Source organism: Acinonyx jubatus, chromosome D1 (assembly GCF_027475565.1).
Source record: "Acinonyx jubatus isolate Ajub_Pintada_27869175 chromosome D1, VMU_Ajub_asm_v1.0, whole genome shotgun sequence".
In the NCBI taxonomy this organism is placed as follows: Eukaryota; Metazoa; Chordata; class Mammalia; order Carnivora; family Felidae; genus Acinonyx; species Acinonyx jubatus.
Genome location: NC_069390.1, coordinates 66924123 through 66951982, shown reverse-complemented (window position 1 = coordinate 66951982; position 27860 = coordinate 66924123). Strand labels below are relative to the sequence as shown.

At 35.3% G+C, this 27860-nt stretch overlaps 1 protein-coding gene across 2 annotated transcripts in view; it reads left to right on the top strand.

Annotated features, from left to right (window-relative positions):
• Positions 1-27860, top strand: part of DLG2 (discs large MAGUK scaffold protein 2) — a 2057646-nt gene that overhangs the window by 47159 nt on the left and 1982627 nt on the right. For both annotated transcript variants that reach the window (XM_053202597.1, XM_027039894.2), the window contains one exon: positions 2830-2961. In XM_053202597.1, coding sequence (XP_053058572.1) covers positions 2830-2961 — 132 coding nt within the window. The remainder of the gene's footprint in view (positions 1-2829; positions 2962-27860) is intronic.

The following is a 27860-nucleotide window of genomic DNA, read 5'->3' as shown; positions in this document are numbered from 1 at the left end:
TTCATCTTTTCACAGGTATCTAGTTTTAGGTTACCCTGGATATTATGCTCTCATTATTCAGAAATAAGAATTTCAGTAGAGTGAGCTAAAGGGCATAATGGAATTGACACAAGAAGGTGATCATTACTGATAACCGAAAGAAGAAAAAAGGGCAGCCATAATTCCAGCACTAGATGCTGGCATGCAAAAGTCTAAGGGAAACTTGACCATATTTGACCATTTGTTTTTCTTATATTCTAGCATCTTATTTTATGTGTCAGGTTTTTCTCATACAGAGATGAGAAGCATAATAAGCTTTATTGGTTTAGAGAACATCTAGCTGCTTTGAATCAATACAGTGTCTTCCCTGGGTAGTTATTCAGTAAATATGTGTTGAATGAATTAGTGGAAGTCCTCTTATCTAACAAATTATATTTACAGATGTGATTATGGAAATGCTGTTGATACCTTTTTTTAATGTATCGTTAAATTCAAAATTCATTTTAAATGAGTTTTATTCACAAGAATAAAAGATCAGAGTAAGAGAATACCTACAAAAATGACACAAAGCTAAAAAAGAGCTTAAAAATATAATTGTAAAAAAAAGGAAAAAAAAAGATGCCTAGGTTTAAGTACATTTTCAAAGACTACCTAACAAATGAAGGGATGAAAAAGACTAAAGCTTGAAATCTGGAGCCCAAAGATACGTAGAAGTACTGAGGAAGGTATAATTATGGTATTGTTGATTACTTACATTAGTGGTTAGGAATGAATTAGAGTATGAGATCAATAAGCTACTATCATTTCAGGGAAACAGCTGATTTTTTAACTGTTGTCAAAATGTGAGTTCAAATATTGGTTCTTGACTCAAAGAGTTAAAATATTTTATTGGGCAAAGTATGAAAGCATTTAAAAAATCAAAATTCTGTGCAAATGTACTAGCATATGTTTATGCTTTGTTTTAAAATTGGAGAGGGCTCCCTGTGCATCAACATTCATTTTTATTTATAACCTTTTTAGGTGACAAACTAATTACATGACATCCGTCTCCACTCCTGACTGCCTATTGAAATTCTCCCTTCTTTCAATGGAGTAAACTTAAGATTTGCTATGTTACAGAGGAAAATTTGGGAAGACCTCACTGATACGGTGGTATAGGAGCAGAGATATGGAAGTGAAGGAACAAGCTTTATGGATATCTGAAGGAAGAATAATTAGGCAGAATAGTAGGTATAGAGACCCTGGGGTAGGAGAGTTCTTAGTATATGTGAGAATGAGCAGAGACCACCGTGGTTGGAGTAGACTGAGCAAGGGGAGAGGAGTAATAGCTGAAATCAGTGAGGTAGTCTTAAGCTAAGTGAGATGGGGAATCACTGGAGGATTTGAACTGGGGATGACATTATCTGGCTTATGATCTTTCTGGCTGCTGTGTTCAGAAAAGTCTGCAGGAAGGCAAAGGTGGTAGCATGTAGGTTGGTAGGAGGTTATTGCAATAATGCAGGGGGTAGTAGATATTGGTGCACCAGGTGGTAGTACGAGCAAATGATAGTGGTGGTATTTGATGTTAGAGCCAACAGAATTCACTGATGGATTATATGTAGAGAATTAGAAAAGGAGAACAACAAATGACTCCAAGGATTCTGGCCTGAAAAATTGGAAGGACGAGAGAGAACAACTGCAGGAGAAGCAGTAAAGGTAGATAAGATCTGGAGTTCAGTTTTGACAAGTTAAGTTTGAGATGCTCACTAGACATCCAAATGGAAATGTTGAGTGTACAGTTTAATATGAGACTGGGATTCAAGGGGAAATGCCTGAGCTATAAATATAAACGTGGGAGTCTTAAGGGTTCCGATAATATTTAAAGCCCAGGAGACTTGCTAAAGTTACCTACGGAATGAGAATAGAGAGGAGTCTCCAGATGTTTAGAGGCTTGAGGAATGAGAAGGAACCAGAGAAAGTGAACAAAGGGCAGCCATGATATAGGAGGAAAAGCCAGAAGATAGTGCTACCTTGGAAGCATTGGTGTGCTGGAATGGGCTCATGTCAGTTTGTAAGAGCCTACTGTTACATTTTTAACACATTTGTAAACTGGTTTAAATGCAGCCGTCTGAACATTAAGTTATGTAAACTTACATTAAATGAATTATGTTAAAAATAAAAGTAATAAATACTCAAAACTCATCACTTCCTAATATTTTTCTACATTTTGATACTACGTATGTTCTTGAGGTTATTTGCATCTATTGTATCTGTATGGTGGGAAAGCTCTGTGATCAATTCCCCGGTCTGCATTCAGTTAAGTCATGTGGGTATCTTGAAATTGGCCATGGTGGGAATATTTACACCTTGGATATTGCAAATGCTACAAATCAGGGCTTGATTTATTGTTCTGCTAAAAAAGTGATAAAGAAAATGTTAATAACGCAAGTGCAAGGTAAAAGCATATTATGTCTCGAGCTGTTACACTGTGATTAGCATAGACATTGAGGAAGTATTTGTCCACTACTAAAAAATTATTTGATTCAGCAAAGAAATCACAAAATTGATGAAGGAGTGAGTGGAGGTTTATAACATAAGCCATCTTTGTTGTTTCATTTTTATCTTATTAATGTAACAAAAAAATCAACCAACATTTATGTTGAAACTACATTTATCAATTACAACCCTAAGTTGGCTCTGATTAAAAGAATTGGGCAAAAATCAATAAAAATATTCTTGAGAATCTATTGATTATATGGAATTTATAATGAAAAGTTATGCATCTTCTTATTACTTGTACATTTCATGTTATATATGAGGTTCCTATTTTTCCAGGACTATAAGACAGAATTTTAAAATCATGTTTTTCAGATACTGACCGAGCTTTATCATTACTGGAAGAATACTGCAAAAAATTAAGGAAACCAGAGGAACAGCAGTTGAAAAATGCTGTTAAAAAGGTGATGGGTATCTTTAAGAGCAGCTTATTCCAAGCTCTGCTAGGTATGTATTAAAAAGTTATCATTATAATGGTCAGAATTGGGCTTAATAGTTTGAGTAACGTGGTCAAAGAACCTAATGTTAACCAAACTTAAACTGGAATAATTTTCCATGATAGTGGAGGAAAAGATTTGTGTTTTCTGTTTTTTTTTTCTTTTCCTTATTTAAGGCTAACCTAAAAAAGAACTGTTAAAAAGTAGAAAAAATAGAGTAGTTATTAAAACTATGAATATTTAAAGAATGATTTGTATAGGAAGGGAAGTTTACACGGGAAGAAATCTGAGTGGTTTGTTGCCAAAAAACTGACAACAAATGCTGGAGAAGGAACCTACCTCCCTCTAGAGAAGGAACAGGCTATATAGCACGAAACATAATGGGTCATTTCTACTCAGCCTCTTAGTTGTACTTTTATTCTCTTAAAACAAAAGTTAAAATACTCTTTTCATCTTTTGCTTCTCTTACGAAAGTTTATGATCCATATTTAAAATTCTATTGATGAAGATCTCAGTGCTTTGGAACTTTTGTCAATTTGTCATGAATTTAACCACATAATGTCAATCTTAGTTTAATCTCTAATGTGTTAAAGATTGTGTGGCTTATGTATGTGTGTCTTTATATGTGTATGTTTTGCATTTATGCAGATAACTTTTCATTCTTGGCATAATATTTTAATAGTTAAAATAAACTAGCAAAAGATATAAACAAACAAAAACTAACTTTAATCAACTAACTAAACAATTAAAAAAACCCACTCAATTATACTGTATTTTACTATGCTTAAACAGTACATTTTACAGAAATAACTGAGTCTACTACATATTCCCATTATTTTTTCAGGTCTGGTAGTGATGGATGTAAAATCTAAAAGTGATGGATGTAAAACCCATTTGGATTAATTTTGAAAACATTTTATGTATGTTTTTATTATGTCTACCCTTACGGGCAAAAACTCCAGCCTTATGGTGTGAATGTAATTTAAAAAAACCATTAAATTTTGAAAATCTAAAATTCAGCTATTGAATAAAAATAGAAGTAAAAAGCTTTATAGGATTATTTTGCCTGTGGATTAATTTCTTTAAAATATTTTTTTGTGGCTGGTAAGAATTAATGACACAAATAACTATAATCATCTTAGTGGTATTCAATAAAAACAACTCTAAATGGAGTCTTACAGAATTTAAATTAATCCTGCCATTAGAGAATAGTATTTTGGAGAACATTTTTAAACCACAGATTTCTAAATTAAAAATTAATAGTTTCATCTAGTTGATAATTAGTAAAGGTTATTAACTGAATGGCAGTATCTCTAAGTAGATTTGTATGATGTGCTTAGTTGACTCTTGCCAAGTGTTTTGAGAATTTGAATTTTTGAGAACTTGATTTAGGAAGAGTATTGTTAGATGCTTTAGATACTTTTACTATGCTTTGGTAATGTCGCCATTTGGTATCACAATATTATATGGGGAATAAAAGGGCAAACGAATGACAAAGAATTACGTTTTGCCATTGTTTTGGGTGAGTGATAAATATCTTGGCAAAAAGCCTATAGCATAGTTTGAATTTCTCTAATAAAATGAAAGGCAACAATAATCTGTAAAAAGCTGTTATATAAGTAATCCTGGTGGTCAGCTTGGAATGGATAGATTTGCTTTGGCTGGTCTTTAAAAGTCATATTGGGATAAACCAGACTGCAAAGATTGGAGCAACATTATGCAACAAAACATAATTTTCATTTCAGTTCTATGTGGGTTGATAACTGGTAACTAATTTTATTATTATTGAATGTTTGAGTGTTTCACTGTGTATTTTCTTTAAGGACTCAAAAGAAGAAAAACCAGGTAGCCCTCTGCATCCTCAAGGGGATTATATCATTATAAAAGGATAAGTAGGGAGTTATTGATAAATAGAGCATTGTTGATGGTCTGTAACTTTCTGTTTGAACTGGCTACCTCCTACCCTACCCTCCTCTTTTTTTCTGTTACAAGTAATGGAACATAGTGGCTTCACCTGTTCTGATATTCAGACAGCCAGTACATTGAAATAATGCGTTTCATGAATCTCAGTTAGAGAAAGGAATCATAATGCAGAAAACCCAGCACAAGTGGGTAGTGAAGTAAAATATTATTATTTCAAGATGGACTATAATGTTTACATATCACCAGAAAACCAAGCCTTCTCTCGACAGATGAAAAGCATCACTTCAAAAATGAATACTAGTCTCCTTTTGTGGTCCTTCTATCATATGCTTTAAAAAAAATCCCACACGCTACTATGTCTTAGATGGTATTATCTGTGAGTACAGAATTCTGTCTACATAATTTTGGCCATTATTATAGTGCATGAAAGCATTTTACAAGTGGGTTCTGTGATTGTGCGGTGGAAGGCGGTGACAAAGGTATTGTTTTTTAATTTTTAAAATAATAACTTTATCAGATTATGAAAGCAATATGTTTATTCTTTAAAAATTTTTAAAATAAAGTCAAAGTAGAATATAAAATCCTATGGTAAGAGACATTCCTTTTATTGTAAATAGGATATATGCTAAATGTAGACAATGATCAACTGTTTGATTAACTTTCTACCTCCTTGAGTTTCGGTATACTTTGTTTTAATTTTCCATCTATCAATAACTGATAGTGGAAAAACTCACTTAAACTTTAAAAAAGTTAGTAATTAGTGTTCATTAATGTAGAAAAAAGAAAAATCCTTTAAACAACAATGTGCTAGGAGCTGCACATTTAGATGTTGGGCTTAGGGTGACATCTTGTGGTAAAACTAAGATAAAAGTTTTGTCCAATGATAATCACAGTTTTATATGATTACATTATTAGCTCTACAGATTTTGAATATAAGTAAATTGGATTTCTGTGATATTTTACAAATTAATTTAGGTATCTTTTATTTAGTTTAAAACATTCAGTTTTTCCAGCTACTCTATTAGGTTATTTATTCTTCATTTAGGTGATGAAGGAGCAAGATGGAAATGTTTTTATTATTTTGATACTTCTCTTCCAGATGCTATTTGAATATTTAAAGATTTCCATTACCACTATAATTATTTGCAAGAAACATTTTAATAATATAATGGGTCAGTTTATTCTCAGATATGTACCTCAAATGTCCTTTGCTTTTATACCTTATTGAAAAATTTTTTATTCTTTATTTATTACTCATACAATTATGGATAGAACTATGCATATATACTTAATGAGTTTCAGACCCTTTAAAATCTTATTAACCTTTTGATCTGATTATATTTCCTCTTATTTCACTGCAGTGTGTGAGGGGGTCTTTTGGGGAAATATTTAGAAGAGAATGGACAGTAAAGTGCTATTTTCCTTAAAACCTTGCCAGTAGCAACATCTTAGAAAAGTGCTTATCCCTTGCATGTCAGATTTTGTGTTATAGTAGAATACTTTTTATGTCCATAAATCTTAACATAGAACCTTATGGATTCATAGGGGTAATACAGTAGATATACTACATGTTGGGATATACTGCATATTGGAATATACAGTAGATATACTACTATTTTGGGATTTATCACCTCCTTGTTGAAGCCTTCTGTCATATCCCTACTTGATAGTAACTTTAACCAGCCCTTTTATTATGGCTTGTAGCATTTTTTTTCAGATTACTGTAAAGCATTTATTATATTGCCTTATGAATACACTGAATATATTTCTGTCCCCTTAGTAGACTGTGAGTAGTTTGAGAGTTGAAGTTATATGTAAGTTATATGGGGATACTTTGTATCCCCAGTATATTGACCCTAATAAGAGAAGGCCTTCAATAAATTTTATTTATTCATTTACTCAATAGTTATTTTTAAAATTCCTGTTATGTATTAGAAATTGTGCTAGGCAATGGGGATACAACAATAAACTATAAAGGAGAGGATAGTCCTTGCCCTTATGGATAAATGAGAACGATCAAGTAGGGAAAAGAGGCATTAAGTATGTAGATAGTTGATTATTTAAATGTAGTGATGGCAAGTACTCAATACAAAATGTAGTGTTTTTCCAATATAGTAATTCCAATATAATGTTTTTTTTTTTTTCAAAATAACATCTTTGTGAAAGCATCCTGGCTATTTTGGTCCTAATTATTCATTGTAATGTGTAATTTTTGCCACCTGCTCATAAGATAGTCAAAGGATTTTTTTATTACAGATTATAATGAGGGTGAAAATCCACATGGTTATATGAATTTGGAAAAACTTGGCTCCAATCCCCCAAAGCAGAGGTTCTCAAAGCATGGTTCTTGGATCAGCAGCATCAGCATCACCTGGAAACTTGGTTAGCATTGTAAATTCTTGGGCTTTACTCCATACCTACTGAATCAGAAACCTGGAAGTAGTGCTCAGTAAATAGTGTTTTAATAAGCCTTTTAGGTGATTCTGAGGCATGCTAAACTTTGAGAACATATGTTCAAAATGATTAGGTATTTGGCCACTCAAGGAAAGTAATATAGCACATGAATATTATTAATACATTTGGTAAGATATGACTGTGTCATTTCTTTATTCTTGGGTTTTACAAAGATTTGATTTGATCCGTAACAAATATGATGAGCTATTATTCTAGGATATATTTGGAGCACCTTAAGAACCCATAACTTAATGAATATAATTATGGCATCTAATTTTCTTTTTAAAGTACAATAGTATATCTGAAACTGATTTTTTTTTTTTTTTGGATACTTAATGGTAGTGTCTACCTATGAGGCTATGGATAGAGAACAGCAAAACTACACTGAGATGTTGCTATTGCATACCCAAGGCTCACTAGTATGTGCTTGCTGACAGTTACAGACTTAATGAGGTGCTCCAGTAAAATATATAAATTGCTATATGTCAACACCTTTAAATGAGTCTTGACTGGTCAAAGCAGTACATGTTAGATTCCTAGATACTTTAAGTTCTACTCTTCTGCCTACTTCTGCTTACACAGGTATTTCAGTTATTGCAATTGAGTAATAATAATTAATGAAGTATTTATGAAGTGTTTAATTTACATGGACATACGCAATTGGTATTACTAACGACAAAATCCTTTCCCTTAAGGAGGTTAAGGTCAATTGGGAAGGTAATATTCACATATATACAAACAAGTACAAGACAGGATATAAATCAAAGACTAAACTCTGAAGGCTAGGCCAAGCTGCTGTAGGAGTTTAGAGAAGCATGGGATCATGATACATTGGTGTTGGTAGGAAAGCTCTTATATAAAATGTAAACTTGAGCTGGGTCTTGTCGATGATAGGATTTGGGTAAGAAGAGGATAGAAAAGGACATTTTTTCCATCCATCCATTCATTCAAAAGATATTTACTGAACATTGTGCTTGGCATTGTGATACATACTGGGGAGACAAGCTTTAAACAAAATTGCATAGTTATGTTTACAATTATGGTAAATGATACGAAGGACAAGGAGAGGGTGCTATGAAAAGAGGCTTAACCTTTGCAGTGGAATCAGGGAAAGCTTTCTTAGGGAATTGGTATTTGAGGTGATGAAAATTATACTGATTCATGGAGGTCAGAAGGACAGCGAGGAAACGGATGTGACGAGAACAAGGGTTCTTATGTTATTTATGTTTATAAATACATTTATGTTTTTAAAATGTCTAGGAATTAGATAAAGCATCACATTAAACTTAAGTCTCTTCCAAAGGCTTATGTAAATTTGAAGGTAAACTTGGACAAACAGGAGTGGTAATGTAAAATGTGGCCCAAACAATCCTTATTATAGCCCTTTGTTAAACTGTCATATACTGAGTGTGATTAGTTGTGTGTTTCATGTCACATGGAATCAAGTATATCTTAAGTTAAATTTGACACTTCACATTAGATGCCATCAAAAGAGTTGGATGCCATTCTTGGCTCTGGACTCTGTATCTTTGCTGGAGAATTTATGTCACCAGATGGCACCATTTAACAAAATTTATGTACTTTGGATGCTTATAAGGCTGGTTGTTTCTAAATGAAACAATTTTATTTGTGCTATAGCTGAAATAGGAAAAATTAATTTATTTTGATGGCATGTGAGACCTCTCTACAGAGGAATGTAGTGAAACTCTAAAACTTTGAGAACATGAAAGGATTTGGGTGATTTCTGCTTAAGTACAGAATAAATAAGAATTTGGTAATGATCACTGTCACTGATCTATGGCAGGTGGCAAAAAAGCAGAACACTATAGGTTTGCCCATCTAGGTTTTCCCAAAGCTATTGTAATAATATTATGAATATTTTAACCTTGAATTTAACTTTCAGATGTAGGGATTTGATATGCATAATAAAAACATAGAGAAAATTCTATAAGATTATTTTAGGAATAGGCCTTTCTAGATGTCTTGAAATATTATGATAATAATATATTAATTTTTTTTCAATAGAGCATATGATCTTTTGAACTATAGAACTAAAATAATTAATAGAACATGATGTAGATGTTTTTTTCTTAGTGTAAATGTTCATCTCAAAGAAATAAGTATTTGTTACTTTCTTGGTTAAAAACTTCCTTAACACTTTTCTTACCTTTAAGCAGAATTAGTCACTTTCTTCCTTATGTTTCTGTATTTGTTCATGTTTCTGGTAAGGCAGATATTACATTGTATTACTGTTAATTGATTACATGTTAGTTTCCCTCATGTAAGCTGTGAGCTTCTTGAATGCAGGGACTGATTCTAATTCAGTGTGTAGCACATGTCTGATATGGAATATTCTGTCATTAAATTTCTTTCATTTGACAAAATACATTTTGAACCCCTGCTATCTAAGAGATACTGTATCAGGCTCTGGGAATTTAGTGACAAGAGACATGTGAACCTATTTTCATAGAGTACGTAATCTGCTAAGAGAGACAGACATTAAACAAGTACTATAGTGATAAGTACTTTGAAATAAAAGTTATTTGGATTAACCAGTAAAATCATAAGGAATTACTTAACTGGTCAAATTCATGTTAGTGTATTGTGTTTGTTTAAAAATATTTATTCTTTTAAAAAATATATTATTTTTTACATTTATTTATTTATTTTTGAGAGAGAGAAAGAGATAGTGAGCAACCAGGGGAGGGACAGAGAGAGAGGGAGAGAGAGAATCCTAGGCAGGCTCCATGCTATCATCACAGAGCCCGATGTGGAGCTTGAACTCACGAACTGTGAGATCATGACCTGAGCTGAAATCAAGAGTCAGACACTTAACCGACTGAGCCACCCAGGTGCCCCTAAAAATGTTTATTCTTAAAAAAACAACAAATAAACATTTATTTATTTATTTATTATTTATTATTTAAGTAATCTCTACACCCAGTGTGGGGCTTGAACTCATGACCTTGAGTTCAAAAGTCACATGCTCTGCCAACTGAGCCAGCCAGGTACCCATTAAAAACGTTTAAATACTGTTTATTAATTAAAACCTCCTAGTCGTATCTATTATCGTTATAAATTCCAACTTCACACCTGTAAGGTTCCCCATCTCCTCTGCCTATGTCTCAGCTCATCTCTTCTCTACTCACTACATTCCAGCCACATGGCCTTCTCTCTGTTCCTAAATGCTGTTCATGACATGCTTTTCTTTTGTTTGGAGTACGTTTCTACCCAAATCTTTGCCTTATTGGCTTATATCATTATTTAGCTCTCAGTGCCTCTAAAGTGCCTTTCTACCTCACTTCCCATTTCCACCCCACCCCCAAGTCATACTTATCACATTACTTTTTTTATTTTTGTGACTGTGTGGATCACTATGTGAAATTTTGTTTATGTGTTTTTTTTTATGAGTCTCTCCACTAAAATGTAGATTTGATAAGAGCAGCCATCTTGCTTCTCTTATTCATTGCTGTATCTGTTATATTAGCTTAGTGCTAACACATATTAGCCATTAAATAAATATTTATTAAATGAATGATGAATAAGTGAGTGTTGCTGCATGCCTGGTACTATGTTAGATTCTTGCTTAAGTTAGAAATGTACTCATTTGAAAGGAGTAGAAAGCTTATGTAAGTAGGGTTTTACTTTTTACTACATAATAGGAAATCTGAAGGTAGGCAGTTGCTGGCATTGGGTCAGCATCTCAGGAAAGTTCTGGTCAATGTCTTTGCTGGGTGGAAATTGTAATATGTCCTTAGGGAGAAATGTAGGAGTATAGTGCCAGTAGAACCCAAGGCAAGTGTTGTCATCCAGGTTGAGCACTTGGGAGCTTTGTCTGAGCTGAGAGAATGACTGCATGAGCGGCCATCAGTATGCTCAATGACCATATGGACAGGGACATTGCTTCAGGACTAGAGGAGCAGAGAACAGCATTTAAATCCAGTGAATACAACCTATTTCTACCCCCAAGAGTATGATGGCTATGATGGCAGATAAACTGTATGCCCCCTCCAGAATTGTTTACTCACATATAGCTGGGCATTATTTTAGAGATAAGCAGAATGATGGGTAGACTATAGGGATTTAGGGTTTCTGAGGCAGCTGGATAAGCCACGGACACAGTAAAGATCTATACAATTTGCTTGCACATCCATGGTGTAGTGTATGTTTTACACGAGACTCCATTATATTGAACATAGCTCTCAATGTAGATTCTAACTTCATACTCTTTTCAAATTTGGGATTGAGTGTTGAAAAAGATTAATCACAAGAAGGAGCAATGGGAAAGGAATTATTTGACAAGAATATGATAGGAAAGTCTTCCCTTTCATCCTGTTAGTTCTGGTTCTGGCAAAAGATAGACATGGTGTAAAATGAGGCGCATTGATCTACTTAAGTTTGTTTACATGAATTGGTCCTAAGAGTTGCTTAAGAAAACACTTATCCCCTACATTATTTGCTGCTCAGAAGCCTTGGAACTTCTTACACTATATTAGGAATTCTAAACATTCTGGTAATAACCTACAGATACACTATGCAGCATAAATTTCCCTGATTTCTAGTTTCTGAGTCCCTGGGTTCTACTTTATATTCATTTTCCAGTTTGCTGTCAAAATAATAAACCTTCACGAAACCATAAAATTAGCATTCTCTTTGTAGGCTATATGTATATATGCAAATTGAGTCATCAAATGTACCTAGAACCACAAAACTCCATTGGGCATGGCATTTCTTACAAAATGCCTTGATCACGAATCCCTAGAATTTTAAGGCACTTTTAATAAGCTCACAGAAACAAATTATACAGAATATTAAACAATACTTTCACAAAAACCTTGAGTTATAAAAATAAGCCACTTAAAAATTAATAATTACTTCAGAAATAAGCTTCATGCTTTAGAAATAGTTTCTGCAAAAGTTTCTTGAAGAAGAGTTTAAGAGCTCTTCAACTGATCAAAATAGGACAATAATTATAAATATGAAGGTGAGTCTTAGATTTCATTAATTGAGATAATTGGTGCATGAACAAAACTTGATTATTTTAGGTGCAGAACTCCTTTATAAATTTTCAGGATACATGTTTACATTTTTCTGCCATTTTTCTCATAAAATCTAATTTTTAAAACTTTCTAGAATGGGAGGGGCACCTGGGTGGCTCAGTCGGTTAAGCAACTTTGGCTCAGGTCATGATCTCACAGTTTGTGAGTTCAAGTCCCACATCGGGCTCTGTGCTGACAGCTCAGAGCCTGGAGCTTGTTTTGGATTCTGTGCCTCTCTCTCTCTCTGCCTGTCCCCTGCTTGCATTCTGTCTCTCTTTCTCAAAAACGAACATTAAACAAACAAACAAACAAACAAACAAACAAAAAAACCTCTCTAGAAGGCAGCCCCTGGAAATTTGGGAAATTAAACATATTTAACAGCTCTCTGTAAGTACTAAACCAATTTTGGTGCAGGATACTTCCATTTCCCAAGTTTGAGTATTTATAATTGTAACATGGAAGGAGGTGAGCTAATGACTTTATTTATAAACATGGATAATTATGGAGAGGAATAGTGACTCTGCATATTGAATGAGCATTGTAGAAAATAGACAGTAATGCCCGATACACACCAGAGCCAATCACCGAGACAAGGATTTCCTTGTATGAAGCAAGGAAAGAGTTTATTTGAGAGATAGTCATACGAGGAGATAGGAGGCTGGCTCAAATTTGTCTCCCCTGATGGAGATTAGAACAAATTTTTGTAATCCTAGGGATTGAAAAGGACAGGGAAATTTATCACTATTCATGAGGAAATATGGGACATGCATACTGAGCAAATATATATAACAGTCATCCCATGTTCATTTTGAGGTGCAGACTTAACATTAAAATGAAGCAAAATTTGGCTCCTGCCATTAGGAGGTCATCTTCAGGACCAAGGGAGGGGCTGTGGGCATGCTCGGAGCTGATATAAGGTATATGGGATCTTAAACTTGTCATCTCTGGTAAGGAATGCAGAGTTTTGCTTGATCATAGGCTGGAACCATATTGGTGGCTTTCATTTCTGTCAGGCCAGGTCTCTGTGGAGACCGCTATTGGATTTTTTAGTGGTTTCTGAAAAGAAACAATAGGTGATTAAGAAGAAACAGGTCTCTGAAAACCAAGTTTTAAATTTTCTGTTAGTCTTAACCTTATTAACCCTATGGAGCACTGCTTTAGTAATAGTCTGCAATAATTTTATACTTTCAAATTTGAAATATTATCATTATTTTGGCTTTGTTTGTGGACAATCTATTCCTTGGATGAGTTCTTTGATTTCCTTTTTAGCAATAATCTCTTCTTTTATCACATGTCAGCCACTTACTCTTATGTTTTATTCTACATCTTATCATTATTTAATAACCATGTCCCTCTAAAATCTCCACTCTGACCACCACTCATCACCTTTTTTGATCCTGTTCATTTCTATATTTCCCTTATCATCTTTCTTTGATCCCATAAGCACTGCTAAACGATCAGTGCTATATATTTTCATGATCTGTAGCTACCATAAGTCCTCATGTCTCTCCTTACCCAGCTTAGAATACATGATTCATTGCTATAATTAACCATTTGCATACATCTTCAATTTCTTTGCTGTTCCTGCCATCTGCTGGCAAAATCCAACCTGTGGTTAACCCAATCTCTGTCTCTTCCATGCCTGCACCAATGCAGCCAAATGTAGCTGAAGAAATATACACAATCTTGTTAACTGATTTCACTTTAAATTTATGACCAGAAAGCTTTTTTTTTCTTGGACAGTTCACTTTCTTGTTTTTGTAGGGAACATTTCATACCTTCTTTCTCCTCAAATATAATACACTTCACATTCTGCAACATTATCTTCTGATTTTTTTTTCCTGAGACAATAAAAACAGTCAAAAGAGAACTTCCTTATATTTTTACCAGTTAGTCTACTAACCTACCTATATCTGTATCCATATATTCTGCCTTCCCTTTTATTAAAGTGGATTACCTGTCCCTCTTTTTATCTAAGGCCAAATCCTCCTGTTGGATAGAGTATCAAGTCAAGAGTCCTAGAAGGTAACAGAAAGCTTTCTCAAAGAGAGTTTATTGAAGGATCTGTTTACAAAGGGTGCCTGAGTGGCTCACTTGGTTGAGTGTCCAACTTTGGCTCAGGTTATGATCTTGCAGTTCATGAGTTTGAGTCCCATGTCGGGGTCTGTGCTGACAGCTCAGAGCCTAGAGCCTGCTTCAGATTCTGTGTTTCCCTCACTTTCTGCCCCTCCCCTGCTCTCTCTCTCTCTCTCTCTCTCAGAAATAAACATGTAAAAAAAAAAAAACCCACAAAGATATGGGCAGAGTTATGGGAACTATCCAGGGATGGAAACACTTGGGGAATAAGAATAGTGGGGACCTGAAGGAGCAGGAAGAGCAAGCTATCACTGTAACACAGAGAGCTATAACTAATGGAGGGGCTGTCTGTTAGAAACTATGGCTTTAGCCGAAGAGGAGCCAAACCGTGGCCCCAAAAGGAGAGAGCTGGAGAAATAAACATCCAAACCCCTCTCTCCTCTCTACCCTGATCTTCGGCTTGTGCCTCCCATTAGTGGACTTGAACTGGAAGCCAGAGGGCAAAAGAGCCAGATGACGTAGTTTGTTGAGGTCAGCCTCCTAGGAATAGAGCAGGGTGAATAAAAGGAAAAACATGATCTGGAAAGGCAAATGGAGCAGATTCATGACAGTTCTATCCTGGTTTTCCTCATTTACTTAAAGAATATGCTACTGTAAATATTCTTTGTCTCTTTGCAATTAATTCACCTTCCTATTAAATTATGCCTGCTAGCACATAAACATCTTTTCTTGAAAAAGATTTGTTTGAATGTTTTATTATTTATTTTTGAGAGAGAAAGAGAGAGCAAGCAGGGGAGGGGCAGAGAGAGAGGGAGACACAGTAAACATCTCTTCTTAAAAAGAAGAGTTTGGAGTAAGGGTTAAGAGGATAGTTGTGTTTATATCTTGGTTCCTCTGCCACTTTCTGTTTGTATGGCTCTGGACAAGTTTCAGAACCACTCTGTGTCCCAATTTTCAACCTATAACATGGCGGTGATAATAAAAGTGCCCATTTTGTAGGGTTGTCATGAGGATAAATAAGCTAATACATGTATTGCATTTCAATCAATGCCTGATACATAATAAGTATTTGCTACTATTGTCATCTTCAAAATCTATTCTCTTCATTGTCACTTCCCTTCACCTTGTCTTCTGGTTTCTGTCTGCGTTAGGTCAGTGGAAGGTACTAACAGGAAATCAGAAGAAAGAGAGGAAAGACAGGTTGGGTTATTTATTCTTCTGGCCCCTTTTCTTCTGGGCCATGATTTAGCAGTGAGTGCATTCTTCTACATAAGGCAACAGTTTTTGTATGTAGGCCTTTTTGCTTTTCACTAATCCCTTTAAGAGCAAAGTTTATGATAAGAATTGTTTATATTCGTAGCCAACACTTCTTTATCTCCCATTTTCTCTTGAAGCTACTCCAGATTAGGCTCTTGTTCTCTCCACCCTAAAGAGATTGTAGTTGTCCGGGTTATTGTGATATTGTGATTTATAAGAAATATGTGTTTGGTCATATATATTTCTCATTTGTATGGTCTTCATTCTTTGTTCTGAACCCACAGGGCCTAAAATCCTTAGAATTTCCTTCCATAAGAGCAATAAAGGTGTCTTTTGTTATGTTAATCAGATTACTTTTGCAAAGCCATTAGGTAACTCAAGGCTGAGGGAGGAGCTTGTTGACAGGAGAACCAGCTCTGTGATTGGAGGAATGGAACTTTCAACCCCCCTTCCCCCACTTTAGGAGAAGGAAGAGGAATTAGAGATTGAATTCCATTGCTAGTGATCAATGATTTAATGAGTCATGCCTACGTAAGGAAGCCCCCATGAAAACCCAAAAGGACAGGGTTAGGAGATCTTCCAGGTTGGGAAACTTGTGGAGATTTGTGGGGAGTGGTGCTCCTGGAGAGGGCATAGAAGCTCAGCATATTGTCTCTATACCTTGCCCTCATATATCTTTTTAGTCTGTTCCTGAATTATATCCTTTTATAATAAACCTGTGATCTCGTAACGGAAATGATTCTCTGAGTTCTGTAAGTCTCTCTAGCAAATTAATGGAACGTGAGAAGGATGTGAACCTTCAATATGTAGTTGGTGGGTTAAGAGCACAAGTAACAGCCTGGGCTTGCCACTGGCTCTGAAGTGGGTTGGGTGGGGCAGGTAGTAGCAGTCTGGTAGGACTGAGCCCATAACCTGTGGAATTCCACGCTATCTCTGGGTAGATATTATCAGAATTTATTTTAATTCTCATTACCCTAAGTGTAATGTGACTCCTGCCTCTCCCACCAGTTTTTTTTTTTTTAATTTTTTTAATGTTTATTTATTTTTGAGACAGAGACAGAGCATGAACAGGGGAGGGTCAGAGAGAGAGGGAGACACACCATCGGAAGCAGGCTCCAGGCTCTGAGCCATCAGCCCAGAGCCCGACACGGGGCTCGAACTCACGGACTGGGAGATCATGACCTGAGCCGAAGTCGGACCCCCAACCGACTGAGCCACTCAGGTGCCCCTCTCCCAGCAGTTTTATTAATACTGTCAGCATTGCTCACTCCTGTCCAATACTGTTGGGCTTGAACTTTTCCTTGAACTGGCTTTCTACTTGAAGGCATTTGTACTTGCTGTTTTCTCTGTCTGCAAATGTTTGCCTACTTTCTCACTTACTCAAGTACCTGTCTACTTGTCACCTCCTCAGACCTCTCTAGGGCGCTCTGTCCAAAATAGACACCCTTCACCCATTACTCGTTTTTGCTTACTCTATTTGACTCTTCTTTATTGTACTTATTAATATATATTTTCGTGTGCTATATATTTGTGGTCTTTTCCTCCCATCTTTAATGTAATCTTGAGGGCAAGGACTTTGTTGTCCTGTTCATTTTTCTAATCCCAACACTTAATAGAGTTCATGGAATATAATAGGAGCTAATATAATTTGGTGAATGAGGGAAAAGCTAATTTACTACTGATGGTCAACTTTTAGATTTTGGCAAGGTAACTGCATTAATGCTTTTTTTGTTTTTGCTTTTTCTATAAAATCAAAATCATTGGAATCTTAGATGAACATTGTTGAAAAATATATTCATTTATAAAGGGCTCTTGTGTTTGCAATATTTTATAGTTAGTACAGTGAGAATTTTGCATTTATTTTCAGGGTCTTTGTGCCAAGAGCTCGGGGCATTGAAGAATGTGATTTATGAGGTCAGGAAAGTACATTAGGTTAATTATTCTACTGCATTGCCAAGCAATCTCTTGGTGTTTGATGCTATGAAATGATCAAAACAGCATCATTTAAAATTGGTAGGCCTATTAAAACATGCAAATTTTACTTGTTTACATGTCCTGTTCCTTTTTGAGGTTATTGCTGATAATATAAAAAAAATATATATATATATATATATATATATATATATAATACTATGCAGTGCTTTGAAAATTTAACAGAATAAAAATACAGGTCTGTTAATAATATGACTTAACTTCTAGTGTTTAAGGCAGAAGTGTTCTTATATATCTTTTTTCTTTTACATACTTGAACCTTTCTCTTGAAATTCTTGATTGCATCTCAGCTGTTTTGAGAAATTTAAAACTACTGCTTAAAAATGTATTGTTACTGATATAACTATTCTTTATGATGTATTTACCTATGCTTTTAATTAAATTATATGTTAATTTAACAGATATTTATGGAGCAGCCATGATGTGTCAAGCACTGATAAAGATGCTGGCTGTGTATCAGTGAACAAGATAGATATGGAATTTATATGTCATGGAGTTTATAGTTAAGTGGAGGGGTATCAGCAATATACAAACATATGATATGGAGAAGAATAAGACAAGGAAGGGGAATAGAGAGTACCATGGAGCAGGGAGAAGGACTGATATTTTAAGAGTAGTTAGTGTGGTCCTGTCTAAGAAGACATTTGAGTAGACTTGAGAGAGCTGAAGGGCTGAATTATGTGGCTATTTGTGGAGGAAAGAGCGAGTGCAAAGGTCCTAAGGAGAGTGCATGTGTAGGTTATTCCAGAAATAATAGGAATCCAGTGTGATGGACTCAATCACTCGATTGAGAGACAGTAGTAGGAAATGAGGTTGGTTATGGTAGGAGGACAGATTATGTAGGGATTTATTAGTCATTATGAATACTTTAATTTTTATTATGGATTATCTAGGAAACTGTTGGCAGTTTTGAGAAGAATAATATGGTCTGAATTATGTCTGGAATGATCAACTCCGCATTGTTAAAATTGACTGAAAGGACGCAAAGAAGAAAATGGAGAGATGAGTTAGGAGTTTATTGTAATATTCCAGGTAGAGATGATTATGGTTTATTTATCTATTTTTTTAAAAGTTTATTTATTTTGAGAGAGAGAGTGAGAGAGCGAGCACCTGTGTGAGCTGGGTAGCAGCAGAGAGAGAGGGAGAGAGAGAGAATCCAAAGCAGGCTCTGTACCATCAGCGCAGAGCCTGATGTGGGGTTTGATCTCATGAACTGTGAGATCATGATGTGATCCAAAAATGAAGGGTCGGATGCTTAACCAACTGAGCCATCCAGGCACCCTGAGACAATTGTGGTTTAGATTAGGGTGTGACAGCAGTGAGAGTGGTGAGAAGTGCTTAGATTCTAGATTTTGAAGGTAGAGCCAATGGAATTTACTTATAGATTGGATTTGAGGATTGAGAAAAATAGAGTAAAGAGGACTAATTTTTTTTTTTTTTTACCCTGAGCATCTGGAAATATTGCATTCCCATTTTCAGAGATGGGGAAGTCTAGTAAAACAGCATATTTACGGCAGGGGTGGAAGATCAGGCATTTGGTTTTGGAAGTGTGAAATTTGAGATAGCCATGTGGATATGTTAAATATACAGTTGGATATAGAAATCTGGGAGATATCAAGGATTGAAGCTTAAATTTGGGAAAACTTAGAGTATTAATGTTTTTTAAAACCATGAGACTGGAGGGAGAAGCAAGAGGTCGTGATATGCACAGTACTATGAAAATATTTATTAAATTCTCTGAGGCTGATAGTGTTCATAATTGATGTTGAAATTATTTTCTTGCTAAATGTTGTGCAAAAATCTTCATTAAAGTTTCATATAGAAACCAGTTACTTAGTTGGGTACAGCACAGCTTTTTACTGGCTTTTATCTTTTTAAAGTTAAAATAATTTATTTCCTAACTTCTTAAAAGTGTCAATTACTAGGTAAAAAATTTATCCTAACTGGCCTGAGTTCTAATTTCTATAAATAGTAGCATTATGGGATTCAATTTCAAATTTAAAAGAGGTCATGCTTATTTAATCATTTTAAGAATTTACCTGATTAATTAATATACCAATACTTGACTTTTAAACCTTCTGGAATTGATTTATCAAGATCATTTCTAATGTGACAGAGATTAAGTCTAGAAATAGATGACCCTGGGACTTAGAGTTCTTGGTTGAGAATGACTGACCAATGCCATGCAATTGAAGTAGAAAAGGGATTTATTGGGAGGATGTAAGATACTTTATAAAAACTGCAGGAAGGCTGGAAATCAGACTCAGAGAATAGACAGGAGCCAAAAATTACAAAGCATAGTCAAGATTTCCCCACAGAAAAAGAGTTCTAATGATGCTGATCTTTTACCATTACCAGTGCCTACTAGCTACCACACCACACTTCTGGATTGTGGCTTCCTAACATTCATCACTGGGCCTTACACTCTTGATTCTACCACAGTCACCATGAATTATTTTTTACTTTCCCAGCACTGTTAGGCATTCTGTGAAGATTAAATGCCTAGGTCAAGAAATATGATGTAAATATCACTGTGACATAGTAAGAAATGTATATATTTGGTCTCTGCTGCCCCCCCACCCTTTTTTGGGGACACAGTTTCTAAAATTCTTGGAATCTACAAAAATGTTTTTGTGTATGCTAATGAGATGACAGGTAGCTGGACTCCTGGATAGCCTCAGGATGGGGGCTGGTTGCCAAGGGAAGCAATGGAGTGATTAGAGAGTTGACACTTTCATCCCTGCTCCTTGAAGTCTAGGAGCAGAGAGGGACTGGAGATAGAGTTCAGTCACCAATGGCTAATGATTTAATCAGCCTTGCCTATGTAAAGTAGCCTTCATAAAAAAAACCTAAGGTGGTTCCAAGAGCTTCTGGATTGGTGAACACATGGAGGTACTGGAAAAGTAGTGTGTCTGGAGAGGACATGGGAGACCTCTTTCTTTCCCCCAAATTTTGCTCTATGCATCTCTTGATGTGACTGTTCCTGAGTTGTATCCTTTTATAATAAACCAGTAATCTAGAAGTAAACTTTTCCTGAGTTCTGTGAGCTGTTCTAGAAAATTATTGAACCTGAGGAAGGGGCTGTAGAAATCTCTAATTTATAACTGGTTGCTCAGAAGCACAGATGACAACCTAGACTGGGGATTAAGATCTGAAGTCAGGATGGATGGCACTGTGGCACTGAGCCCTTCACTGATGGGATCTGATGCTGACTTTAGGCAGATATTGTTAGAATGGATTTGAATTGTAGGACACCCAGTTGGTGTCCACAGAGAATGGGAAAGTTGCTTGGTGTGAGAAACTCCTATGTACTTGGAGTTCAGAAGTATTTAAATAGTGTAGAGTGTTGAGATAAGAGACAGTTTTTTTTTTTCTTACCATGGCACTCAGTATGTTGAAAATGGTCTAAAGATTGCTTGTGGAAGTGGATGTTGTCAGGGTTGGAGCTTGTGAGTTATAGTGAAGTGGTAAAAGCAGGGCTGTTTGAAATCAGAAATGTGGTGTCTGTCCTGATTGGATGGGAGCCCTTAAAGTGTGGGGCAAACTGATTGACTGGGGGCTAGTGGTGCAGGCGGTGAAAGGATCCAGCCAAGGTGGAACAAAGGAGATAGAAGTTTATTGAACACACTGCAAGGGAGCAGTGGGCAGGACAGCAAAGGAGAGACTGTTTGCAGTGAGGCAGTGGGTGGGAGCTGAATTTAAAGGAGGAAGGTGAGGAGGTATGGGGACATACAGAATTTTCCTGTTTTTGGTAATTGTGCCTGGTTGTAAATAGCCCATTGGTCTGTTATGGCCTATGGATAATTTGAAGTGGGTCGCCTGACAGGCCTGTCTGTATTCAGCCAGGTGGTCACTGTGGACCCTTTTTCCTTGATCAAGTTTCCATTGCTCCAGCCTGTTGTCTCAAAGCGGCCTCTACAAGAAAGTTGTAATGTTAGATGTGGATGAATGTGACTCATAACACATGCAGTGAATTGAGGCAGCTCACAGATGTTCACATTGTGTGTATATATGCATTTTGTGTATTTCTAAGAAGCTTGTTTCAGTTAGAGGCACTTTCTTTCATTCTCCTCATGTTTCTTGCAGAGAAAATTGTAGTGAGCTTCCCAAAAGGAACTCTTGAACAGGGACTTGCGTATAATATAACTTCATGGTTGTGCAAAGAAAGCTAGATACATAGGGAACAAGGAGGAAAATATAGAAATTGAGACAAAAGAAGGAGAGTAAATAAACTATAACTGGCAAAAATGTGGGAATTTTTTAAAGGTGGGCTTTTAAAAAATATTTATTTATTTTGAGACAGTGAATGAATGCAAGTTGGGGAGGGGCAGATAAAAGAGCAAGATAGAGAATCCCAAGCAGGCTCTGTGTTGTCACTACAAAGCCCAATGCAGGGTTTGATCTCACGAACCATGAGATCATGACTTCAGCCAAAATCAAGAGTCAGGTGCTCAACTAACTGAGCCACCCAAGTGCCCCAAGATGGAACTTTTTGAAGAAAAAAGATTTAATACATTTTAAGTTCTGAAAGGGAAGATTTTATTATTATTTTTTTTCTCACTATGTTTCTGGCACAGATCACAGAATAATTTCCATTGTTGAGTAGTATATGCAAGGTGTTATTTTGAGCTATTTATGTAACATTGATAATTCTTACAACAATGTTCAATAATTATTATCATTTTCCAGATTTGATGCAAGCTATAAAACTCTAGATCTGAGAAGCTCACTGAATCCGCAGCAGGATATACACAAGGAAAATCACACCAAGGCACATTATAATTAAATTGCTGAAAACAGTGATAAAGAGAAAATCCTAAGAGTAGCCAGAGAAACAAAGACACAGACATCTTGTCAGGAACTATGTAAGCAGAAGGACAGTGCAATGGCATCTTAAAATTGATAAAAGGAAAAAAACTGTCACCCTAGAATTCTTTATCCAATAGAAGCATCCTTCAAAAATGAAGACAAAATAAAGATATGTTTCAGACAAAACATATTTTGGGAAAATTGATTATAGGCAGATTTGCACTACAAGAAATGTCAAGGAAAATTCTTTAAGAGGAAGACAAGTGATAGGAGATTGAAATTTGGATGTGTGGTAATAAATTTAAAAAAATTAAAATATTAAATGAGTGGGAAAAAATAAAAAATTTACCCCCTATTTCAAAAATTTAAAAGATAATTATCTAAAGCAAAAATTATAATATCTAGTAGGATATATAATAACAATAGTAAGGATGGAAATGGAAGTATACCACTGTAAGACTTATACTATGCCTGAAGTGGCATAATAACATTTTCAGGTAGACCATGGTAAAGATCTTCATTATAAAACTTAGGACAATCACTAAAAGAATAAAACAAAGGGATATAGCTAATAAACCAACTGTGGAGATAAAGTAGAATTCTAAAAAGTACTTAGGGAATCAAAAAGAGGTAAAAAGATGGTTTAGAAAACAGATAGGTCAAACAAAACAATAGCAAGATGGTAGATTTAAATGCAAACAATCAAATAAAAATCAGATAAAAATCAGGTAAAAAATGAAAAATTTTACTATGTGCTATCTATAAGAAGTCCGCTTTAGATATAAATTCACAGGTTAAAAGTAAAAACAAATGTTAAACACTAATCATAAGAATGATAGAATGGCTTTCAATTTAAGGCAATTTAGGGATCATGACAAGGTATATTACCTGGGGTTAACAGAGGTATCTCATAATGATAAATGGGCCAATTCAAGGAAACATAACTTTAAATAGGTAGGCAACTGTTAGAAGCTTCAGAATTTGTGAATCAGAAACTGAAAGGAAATGTTGACAAGTAAATAATTTCAGTAAGAGATTTCTAAAATCATTTTCAGTAATTGTTAGAACAAGCAGAAAATCTGTAGATCTAGAAATATCTATGGGAAAACCTATAGCTGGAAGAATGGTGACTTAAGGAACTCTAAAAATTCATGTCTCCATAAAAAGTGAAAAAAACTGGCACAACGTTTCAGAAATCAACTTTTTGAGAACTCCAGAAATTAATCAAAATCTTACAGTGATGTGGCTTTTTATTTTATTTTTTGAGAGAGAGAGAGAGGGCACAAGTGAGTGAGGGTGAGAGAGAGAAAGAGAGAGAGAGAGAGAGAGAGAGAGAGAGAGAGAGAGAGAGAGAGAGAGAAAGGCAGGGCTCACCAAAAGCAGGGTTTGTGTTTCCCCGAAGTTGGGCTCATGCTCACCTGAAGCGGGAGTTGAGCTCACCTGAAGTGGGGCTTGTGTTCACCTGATGTGGGATTCAAACTCACGAACTGTGGGATCATGGCCATGACCTGAGCCAAAGTCAGATGCTTAATGACTGAGCCACCCAGGCAGCCCAGTGATGTGGCTTTTTAAAAACCTACCCTAGTCATATCCCATGTTTCCAAATCAGTGATATCTTTGAAAATAAAGTTCTGCATTCCCACTACATATAATGGAGTGAAGAGAATATACCTCTTTTGCAAAAAATATATACTTTTTTCTACCCATCTAGTGGTTTCCTGGAATACTGGCTCAAAAGGCTTACTTTTATTTCACCTTACTCAAACTTACCCAGTACTAAATTGGCCATACTGGAGCATCTGCCAAAATGTTTACAAGCAAATGTTTCAGTTGTTGCTATTGGACACAATGGTTAACAGTTGGTACAAACAGTAGACTAATCAATAAGTTTCAGAGGAAAGCCTGGGTAATGAGATAGTAGAATAAGGGCTTTGAAAAGCTCTGACATATTCCTGGGAAACTAGAAAATCATGTGTGTGTGTGTGTGTGTGTGTGTGTGTGTGTGTGTGTGTGTGTGTGTATGACTGTGCACATATACAGGAAAGATCTGAGTAGACCCTAAGGTCTAACCTCTGGTTGATCTTGAGGCTCTGCAGAATTAGTAATTGAAGGCTAATGCAGATTTGTAAACTGTGTGGTTGAATGTGAAAGATATGGCCCAGCATACAAGAGCTCTTTTGCAAAGACTGGGAACATTTTGGTTCTGGTGATTAATGAAATCTCTGTCCAATCATTAGCTGACCACTAAGCAAATGGTATGGAGACTGCAGAGGCCACACATGACAAAGAATATGGACTTTACAAAATTAATTCATATAGTCACTAAACAACCTAACAGAAACAACAACAAATGAAAACAACAAATCCTGGGGAGGGCAGAGAACCTAAGTTCCATAGTTTCTTCATTATAATATTTAAAATGATCACCCCTACTCTGACCTACCCCTACTCTGACTAGTGCACCACAGTGGCATTCTAAGGCAATTAATTGAAGGGCCATGACTCTCTGTTTTTATGATTCAGATTAGACTTTTGCTCACTTAGAACTTTTTTGCTTTTACAGATAAAGTAAGAATTTAGTAGGCTTCCTATCTTTATCACTTTTAGGAACACCATGATCAGTTGGCCAGCACCATATATCTGCAGCAGTCAGACTACTCTGATTAATGCTTTTAATTGTGCTGTCCAATATGGTACCCATGTCCTCCTTGCCTGTAGTGGCTGAGTCTGCCACTTGATCCCTGCTAACTGGGGATTCAGTTATTCCCACTGCATTTAGGTTTCCCAGATTCAGTGGCTGCAGTGCCCAATGTGAGGTCTGGCCAACAGAGAAGAGTGATCATAGAGCTCTTTAAGGATGCAGGGGCTCCCATCACCAATTGATTCCTCTCAGTATTGGTGAAAGCTATGTCTTCTGAACACTCCCAGTGTGGATGAGTAGATTTTACATGACTAATCCACTCTAACATTTCAATCTTCTTAAGCTTTTGAATCCCTTTTACATTAAATCAAGACATGTCTGCCATTTTTAGTTTGCTCCTGATGGGCCACCTTTTGGCCCATGTTTCAGCCAACCAGCCCGTATTTGTTTATATCTATATCTATATCTATATTTATATTCATGTTTATATTTATATTCATGTTTATATTTTTATATTTACATTTATGTTTATATATTAAAAAGGAGATTTATTATGAAAAATTATTTTATTGCCTTATGGAGGCTGAAAGTCTCATGATCTGTTGTCTATAAGATGAAATCTCAAGAAAGCAATTGGTATAATTTAATCCAAGTTCAAAGGCCTGAGAACGGGGGGAGCTGTTGGTGTAAATCCTACTCCAAGGGCAGGAGAAGATGAGGTGTCCCAGTGCAATCAGTCAAGCCAAAAAAAGAGGTGAATTTCTCCTTCCTGTGCCTTTTATTCTATTCAGGCCCTCAACAGATTCGATGATGTCTGCCCACACTGGGGTGGGAAATAAATTTTATTGAGTTCACAGATTCAAATGCTAATTTCACACAGAAATACCTTCACAGACATACCCAGAAATAATATTTAATTGGTATATTTAAATATAATAATATTTAACTGGTATTTAATTAAATAATATTCAATTAAAAGCCAGTCAGTTGACACATAAAACTAACCATTCACATTCAGTAAGCACAGGAAGAGATGCTCAACATCATTCGTCACTAGGGAAATGCAAATCAAAAGTACAATGAGAAAGACAAATACCATATGATTTCACTTACATGTGGAATCTAAAAAACCAACCAACCAACCAACCAAAAACAGAAAGAGACTCAAATACAGAGAACAAGTTAGTGGTTGCCATAGGAAAGGGGAATGGGGGTGGGTGGGTGAAATAGATGAAGGGGATTAAGAGGTACAAACTTCTAATTATAAAATGAATAAGTCATGGAGATTAAAAATACCCATAGGGAAAATAGCCAGTGATTTGCAGTAACATTGTATGGTAACAGCCTACACTTATGATGAACTTTGTGTAATGTATAGAATTGTCATCACTATGTTGTGCACCTAAAACTAATATAATATTGTATATCAACTACATTTAAATAATAAAAATTTTTGTAAAAAGCACAGAGAGATTCCACTTCACAACCATTAAGATGACTATAATAAAAACAAATAAACAATGATGGTTGACAAGGATGCAGAGAAATTGGAACCCTCATACATTGCTGGTGGGAATATAAAGTGGTGTAGCTATTATGAAAAACAGTGTGGCGGTTCCTCAAAAAATTAAATACAGTGCTATTATATAACACCCAAATTCTCCTTCGTGGTGTATACCTGAGAGGATTGAAAAGATACATTTATGCAATTTGTAGAAGAATGTTCATAGCAATGATGATTGTAATAGCCAAAAAGTAGAAGCAACTTAACTGATTTATTATAATAATATAATATATATAATTATTTATTACATATTTATGAGACTGACTTATTTTTATAATTAATTATTTATAAGCAAATTAACTGATGAATGAATTAAACAAAATGTGGTATATCCATACATGGAATATTATTCAACCATAAAAAGGAATGAAATACTGATCATTTTCTATAACATGGATGAACCTTGAAAACATTATGCTAAAGGAGAGAAGCTAGTTACCAAAGGTTACATATATGATTTCAGTTATGTGAAATGTCTGCAGAGGCAAATCTATAGAGATAAAAAGTAGATTAGTGTTTGCCAAGGACTGGGAGAAAGAGGAATGGTAAATGACTGCTTAAAGAATATAGGTTTTTTCTTGGGAATGATAAAAATGTCATGGAATCAGATAGTTATGATGGTGGCTCAACATTGTGAATATACTAAAAATGGAATTGTATGCTTTAAAATGATTATGGTGGTGAATTTTATGTGAATTTTATCTCCAGCCCTGCCTGCCCCACCTCCAGTTTACATTATACTTAATTATAAAAGATTGTAAGCTTTTCCCCTAAAACAAGGATAGTTGCTCTCACCACTTCTATCCTTCATTGTACTGGAGAATCTAGCCATTGTACAAAAGGAAGAAAAACAAAAGAAGATTGTAAAGAAAGAAGTAAAACCCTCTTATTCATAGAAGACATATTGGTTTTGTAGAAAGTCCTATGGAATCTACAAAAATGTTCATAAAACTAATAAATGAGTTTAGAAATATAACAGGATATAAGAAAATATACAAAAATTAATTGGATTTCATATACTAGCAGTGAACAATTAGACGTTAAGAAATATAGTGCATCAAAAGAATGCTATGCATCAAAATACACAATCCTTTGGGATAAATTTAACAAATTTGTTGTATAAGAACTTTTTCTTTTGGACAAAGAATTATGAA